The sequence below is a fragment of the Anastrepha ludens genome, chromosome 5, assembly GCF_028408465.1.
Source record: "Anastrepha ludens isolate Willacy chromosome 5, idAnaLude1.1, whole genome shotgun sequence".
NCBI classification, from domain to species: domain Eukaryota; kingdom Metazoa; phylum Arthropoda; class Insecta; order Diptera; family Tephritidae; genus Anastrepha; species Anastrepha ludens.
The window spans coordinates 126,458,848-126,466,300 of record NC_071501.1 but is presented as its reverse complement, the minus strand read 5'-3'; the positions used below and the strand labels follow the sequence as shown (position 1 = coordinate 126,466,300).

General features: G+C 37.3%; 1 protein-coding gene across 1 annotated transcript; it reads right to left on the bottom strand.

The window, feature by feature from the left end:
* Positions 1-5,232: 5,232 nt before the first annotated feature.
* Positions 5,233-7,008, bottom strand: LOC128863406 (jerky protein homolog-like). The gene is made up of 2 exons (XM_054102539.1): positions 6,113-7,008; positions 5,233-6,056 (listed from the first exon to the last, which is right to left on the bottom strand). Exons 1-2 carry the CDS (start codon positions 6,920-6,922, stop codon positions 5,607-5,609), a joined length of 1,260 nt encoding a protein of 419 aa, XP_053958514.1. The 5' UTR covers positions 6,923-7,008; the 3' UTR covers positions 5,233-5,606.
* Between the last annotated feature and the right edge of the window lie 445 nt (positions 7,009-7,453).

Sequence of the window (7,453 nt, the reverse complement as noted above, 5' to 3'; positions counted from 1 at the left end):
AAGAATATCCAAATAAATTAAATATTATATTATTTTCGTTTTGTATAATAAAATACTGAATTGAATACTTTATATTCACTTTTGCCTTTTGAAAATTGATTGGATCGTTCCCAAGCTCAGATCAATCAAGTGTCCCAGTTTGTTTTTGGTTCACTGTATCTAAAGTACGTTCTTTATTTAAAGAATAAAATATGACTTTGAAGTATTGAAAATTTTTACATTCTCTAAATTGCTTAATATTTTACTAAAGGACTATGAATTTGCACAATCGAGCTTTTGTGCATTTGTAACATCCGTCGGTAGCAGATCGACGTAATGATGCATTCGTTCTTCTCTTTTAACAGGAAGAACATCGAGAGCAGGAAGCCCACTCCGATTAAAATTAAGGTCTGTTTCGCTGGAATTTGAATGCTGCATAACGGATCTTTTATGTATTTTAAGATTCCTAGCCAAAACAATTCGGTTCTATATTTCACTCCATGTAATAGCATAAACAAATATTCACATCATCTACCTTCCAGCCCAATATTTGTCTCATCGCCTCGGATATGAAATTGTTTGTGCTTATCAAGGACAAAGGATACAACGAGCATTTCCCCTCAATTCAGACGAGCTATTGCAACCTTCCACACCCCCAAGAAGATCGGCTGATGAGAGCTAGCGCGTTGGCATGAATATATTATTCATGTAAATATGTAGTGGATGTGTGAGAGCAGACGTGTTTGACGTAGGCGTCGACACTGCGTGCGGCAGGACGAACGAAACACGTGCCAACGACATTTCAAGGTAGCCCGGCCGGTCGGTCGTTCAACGTTTGCCTGACTCAATTCGTTTGTATTGGTGTATATACATATGTGTGCGTTTTCTCGGTATTTTATTATTTATATGCGTATGCATGCTTTTTTATTTCACTCCTTAACAGACGAAAGTTTATGGCAACACACCACCACCACCAACCCCATTTTTTATTAAGGTTTGCTATTAGGCGTTTACAGGAATCAGCCACCGATTCTATTACTGCTTACGATTGCCATTGCGTGTCTTTTGGATACACAGTATGTAGAAACGTATGTACTCTTCAAAATCAACAACTTTTCGGCACGAACAAAGAGATTGGGAAGAATTGACATTGAAAAGGAAATTCAACTTTGCACCATCGTTTCGTTTACACGCAGGATACGGGATTTTTTTTTTATTTTTTTTTTTTTTTTGGGTGTTGACGCAGATGTTGGAAATGTCGAAAAATTTATATTATGCAGGGAGTGGACGGCACGGCTGCCGCGCCCCAGTATGGTAAACTGTCCAGGTATGGTCTACGCATTAAGGAGTACAATAAAGAGATAAACAAGTGGAAATTTTCTAAAAAAAAGACAATGGAATGCGTAATGACCAATCACTTAGCTTTTACTTTAATGCTGCTGTTAGCTAATAAAAATTGTTTGCCAAGAAAATGCAAACCAAAGCAACATTTGTTGAATTAGGATTAAAGCGAAGATACTTAAGCAGAAAGTTGTGGAGTAAAGAGGTGGAGTTGTAAAGATGATTAATTTTCAAAATATAACTAAATTACTTTGGACTAAGTAGGCAATTGAGTAGTAAAGTCCTCTCTCGACGAACAAAACTAGTACCTCAAAGCTCTCGTCGTGCCCGTCCTAACGTATGCCCGTTGCAGTATTTGAGAGAAAGATTCTGCGATGGAACCATGAGCTGTATGAGCTTGACAAGTGCAGCGAATAAAGATCCAGCGGCTCCGTTAGCTGGGTCTTGTCTTCCAAATGATACACACGCCCCGGATCTGTAAGTATTCGACAGGTACCAGCTGGTGGTAGCAGAGGAAGAGAAAGATTGAAAGATTAGATATGAAAGAAGTGGGCTTGACTTGGTGAACGAGAAAGAGACGACTGGCGCGCTTTGTTAAACTTGGCCAAAATCACTTAAGCGGTTATCCCGCCAATCAAGAAAAAGAGAAGACCTATATTTTATGTCATGTCACACGCTTAGAAAACCACCAAATAACATCACGAAAATAGCAACGGACTGGAACCCCAAGGGAGCAGAGGTCGCGATTGGCCAAAGAATACTCGGGGAAGGCCAATGTTGCGCGAGCTAACAGACGCCGACATCAGCCCAGACCGCGTACAACGGAATAGTTTTGTCGCGGCCCAATGCTCTCGAGCGGAACGAACAAGGAAGAAAATAAATGCCTTGTACACACTTATGTGCCAAGCGATAATAATTCTAATATTTTTAACGGTGCTTGCTATATGATAAAGAATCACACTTTCCTAGACGGTGTAATCGTTACCACTGACATACTTGCGAGTTACATGAATTCAACAACCCACTTGCCGTTTGACTTCGACTATCGAGTTTATGCTATTCGAACATGGCTGCAAAAGGTGATGCCACATAAGGTGCACATTAGGCAGTTACATTTGTGCTATTTTATTTATTCTAAATTAAAGCTGCTTCTCTAGCAACAAAAAATGTCGGCTGCAAATTGGTTCGAGTGGCCGATACGATTGTCATTACCACAGAACAAATCACGGCCAACCGCTTTGTTAGAGACAGGTAACCTCATAAAAACGAAGCCTGAACGAATCGCAAACAAAACAAAGACATAAACCTGTACGCGAACCAAATCTAAGCAAATAAAATAAAAATACAACACCAAACGCCAACAAGCAGTAACAACAACAACAAAGATGTGGTCACATGTACATAGATGCAAAGACAACAGCAGGCAGACATTCACCCATGACCGTACCGAAAAAGGAAGCCGAGGTCTTGAACACGATTACAAAGTACCAGGAAACATTCAACGCTCAACTGGTAACTGGTAATTGCCACTATTGCTACTATTGGCCCAAGAAGTTGCTTGTCTGCCAAGCTGTCTGACTTGCGCTGGTTTTGAATATTAATGAAATTGTTGCCGATAATCAGTTGCAGAAACAAACATGCCGACCAACCAACCAACCAACCAACGAACTAACAAACCGACCAACTAACCAGCCACAACTAACTGGCACAAGGACCGACCTAGCAAGCAGACACAACCAGCAACCGGAGTTGCATTTTCCTCTTCCTTCAAGTTTACTTATTTTTATTTGTTCGCTACACTTAAGTGAATTGCATTCTACATGTTTTCGCCCATATCTTTTGCTACACTCTGTTTAGTTATTATTATTGGTGCTGCTGTTACTGTTACTGTTGGTACTGTCACGGCTGTTACTGCGTGACGATGTTTTAGGCGGTATCAGTAGTTGTTGCCGCGGCCCACACCGTTGGGAACTCATTAATTTTATAGCTCATCTTTCTAGCTTGGCTTTGAAGTGGGTATTCGCCGTTAGTTTTTGCCAAAAACCTTTAAGAGTGGGAGTTATGCGCAGACAGTTAGAAAATGCCGCAGGGTTGCAGCTGAAGATGGCTTGAACTAAGACGTAGTTATAGCCGTTGTTCGTTTATACTTGCCAGCAATAAAAATGTTTGCTTATTACTTTACGCCTAGCGCACACCGCACACTGTGACTTTTTATCGTTTTAGGATGCCAAAATTAAAAAAAAAGAAGTTCTGCGAAAATGATTTTCTTTCGGTATGTTGTGTAAAAATGACCAAATTTTACGACAGTGTACTCAAAATTTATCAAAACAATAGTTTTAAGAAAGATAACCGTTTACAAACACAAGCCGGTGCGTCAATTGAATAATTTTTATTTATTATCCGAACATCGCTGTGAAGTTTGTCAAAAGATATAATACGAATAAGTATCAATTTCATAAAATTGAGTATTTGCTTATTAAATTTCAACAATTTTGTACTTCAGGGGTAAGTAAGAGGATTATAAAGTTTTTACTATCGATACAAATCCGCTCAGTAAAATATCACTAAAACAGCCATAGCTTAATATTATTTTTGATATTTTACAGAGAAAAACTTATATTGGTCCATCGAGTTCCGTCCATTCTTTAACAGCGAAACGACCTTTAGGATTCTGTGTTTCAGATATTGGAATAAAATTTTGCTACAATTTGCTACCACAGCTTTAAAAGAAGTTTTCATGGTGATTCCTCGGAAAGAACTTTTTGAAATTTGGCTGACGAGCTCAAAAGAAACGCGTCGTGATGCGGTGTTAGAGAAAATTTTTGCGGTGATCGGAAGAGACGTGGATACTAAAAAGCTAGGAGAGCGTATAAAAAAACTGTGTTACCAATTTTCTTCAAAGTGGGAGTGGTCTTGCCGAGTTAAGGCCCGTGTTCTAGCCCGTAATTATAGTTGGTTTTCCAAGAGTGAAGACTTTTGAAAATACCGTCTTGATGTTGGGCCATCAACTGCATCCTCTATTAGATCCAATGTAGGTAGACCACATGTGGCGTTTTCCGATTCTTCTCTTCGCACAAAAAAAAAGAAAAGCAAAGAGTCTTTTAGCAGTATCAAATAGCGAACAAGTGTTAATGGCGGCAGAAATGGGACTTAGATCAAACGTTAAGAGAAATTCCGCAATATTATTTAAAGAGCTGTGTTTGTCTTCACCGTCAAGAGGTACTGTGTTGAAAAAATCTCAACTTTCGAAAGAACGCAACAAAAGTTTATCGCCAGACCAAGCACTTGCGCTGATAATACATGCAAATGATTCAACACATGACTATAATATGCAAGACAGCATACAGCAGAAATAAATCCCAAATTATATCCGTCGTATAACTGCATAAAAAAGTCCAAAGCTTTATGTTACCCAGAAAAAATCACAGTAACCGAAACGTATGCCGAAATTGAGTTGCAAGCGCTTATTGATCATAGTATAAAAAGGTTGTGTAAGGCACAAAAAGAAGTAGTGCTGTCGATTCCCAGTATTCAAGAAGTTTTCGTGACTTTCAAATGGGGTTGCGATGGCTCGGAGCAAAAACGGTATAAGCAAAAATAAAATAAATAAATAATAATATAAATAAAATAAAGATTAGTGACATATTTATCATTCAAACAATTTGTGATTATCTCCTTCATTGAGCAGTATAATCTATACAGTAGACGCTCACAAATTAGAATCACTTTGTTTTTAGGGTGATTCTAATTTCTGAAAAATTCTAATTCCTGGACGTTTTTTTATTTCAATAAAACCTTAAAATTTAAGTCAATTTGCATTGAAAAACTACAATGAAATTTTGTCTTACAAAAAACAAAAACTCCAATTACAGTAAATATATTTTTTTTAATCAAAAATACATAAGAGATCGATAAATATACATTAAAACAGCCAAAAATTAATCAAAAACTTCGTAACTAATTTGCAGGCATGTAGTCTGTTATTGCTGTTTGCTTCTTCCTTTTATTTGTTTCTGCAATAACAATCTCATTGCGAAGAGCTAGCAGATTGCTTGTGTGCTTTGCGGAAAACGATTCACTATAAGTACACCATTTTATTAAATTATTGACGCTTTCAATGGCTGTAGAAGTAGAGACAACTGGTAAGACCTCCCGGTCATCAAATTCGCTGCTACCTGAAGACTCATCATCGCTATTGAGATCATGTGCAGGGTCGTCATCAAGCACATCATTGTTCCATATTTCAATTTCTGGTATGCTAATTGTATTAGTTGGCTCTATTTCTGTTAAAAGTGCTTGAGAGCTCCATTGCAGTCTTGATCTTTTTGCAGTAGCAGTGCTAGTGGCACATCATCGTCATCACTTTCATACTGATCAGAGTCCCAGTTGTTCAACTTTGACCAGGACTTTTTTATTACTCTTTCTGGAACATCATACCAAGCTTGCTTTAATAGCATGATTGCATTTCGAATTGAAAAGGATTTCAAGCGAACCTTGAGGTCACCTCCTTCAGCAATTAATTGAGAAAGAAGCATACTTCTGTAGTTTAGCTTGGTTAACTTAATAGGATTCTGATCCATTGGTTGTAAAGTTGCTGTCACATTTGGTGGAAAGAAAAATGCAATTATATTTCCATCGTCGCTTTGAAGTTTCTCAATTGGTGCATGAGCAGAGCAGTTGTCAATTAGCAAAATTGCCTTCGGAGGCAAATTATTTTCCTGAGAGAAACGAATCACCTGTGAATTGAAAATATTTTGGAATTACTGAACCTAAAAACAAAGTTTTTTCTTACCTCATGAATAAATATCTTGTGAAACCAATCATGAAAAATCTGAGATGTCATCCAAGCATTTTTTGAAAAGTTGTAATGGAGTGGATTATTGAATCCTTGAAAACTTCTTGGTTTTTTTGCTTTTCCAATTACTAATGGCATTAATTTATGTGATCCATCAGCATTTACACCAAGTAACACTGAAATTCGTTCCTTCTGGATTTTATACCCGGGGGCGGTTTTCTCGAAAAGAGAGAAGTATGTTTTGTCAGGTAAACAACGGTAAAATAATCCGGTTTCATCTACATTATATATTTGTGACTCCTTTAGCCCCATCTCATCGACTTTTGCACGAAATCTGTGAATAAACGGGGTGACTGAAGCAACATCACTAGAAAGAATCTCGCCACAAATTTTTAAAAAACGTATTCCGTGTCGTTTTTTAAATTTGCTAAACCATCCATCACTTGCGCTAAATGTACTTTCATCTTTATCGGGATATTCCACTTTGAATATTTGTGTGGCTTTCTCCTTTAGTATTGGCCCAGTTAATGTACACTTTTTTTCGCGTTTATTTAAAAACCACTCATAAAGACTTGCTTCCATTTTTGGATATTCAGCGATATGCAATAATTTTTTGTTAGCCTTATGATAGGTATTAGAAACAGCGCTTAAAATTGATGATTTCATAGATTTGATATAGGTGATTGCAGATGGCGCCACATCAAATTCTAGGGCTAACCGCTTCCCTTGAATACCTTGGTCAAGCTTTTCCAAGATCTGCACTTTGGTTTCCAAAGACAAAGTATTTTTCTTACGTTTATTTGGCATTTCAACGAACGACTTTTACTTTTAAGCAAACAATGCCGAAACACGTGCACGCGAATCGAATTTCAAACAAAAACTGTACAGATAGCGACGAAAATCCAACGACTACCGAGCGTAACATGAATAAATTGGGGATTCCCCTTTTTATATCTATTTTGCAACAAAAACACAAAATACGCTCTGAAATTAGAATTTTCGATTGTAATTTCAGAGCGTGTAATGTATTCAAAAAGTTGATTCTAATTTCTGGAAATTCTAATTACTAAGAGTTCTAATTTGTGAGCGTCTACTGTACTAATATTATAATCTATACTAATATTATAAAGAGGAAAACTTTGTTTGTAATGAATAGGCTCAAAAACTACTGGACCGATTTTAAAAATTCTTTCACCATTCGAAATCTACATCATCCACGAGTAACATGGATTATATTTTATTTTGGAAATAGGGCTCGAGATATAGGTCAAAACGTGGACCCGGGTAACCTTGGGATGTGTATGTACAATATGGGTATCAAATGGAAGCTGTTGGTGA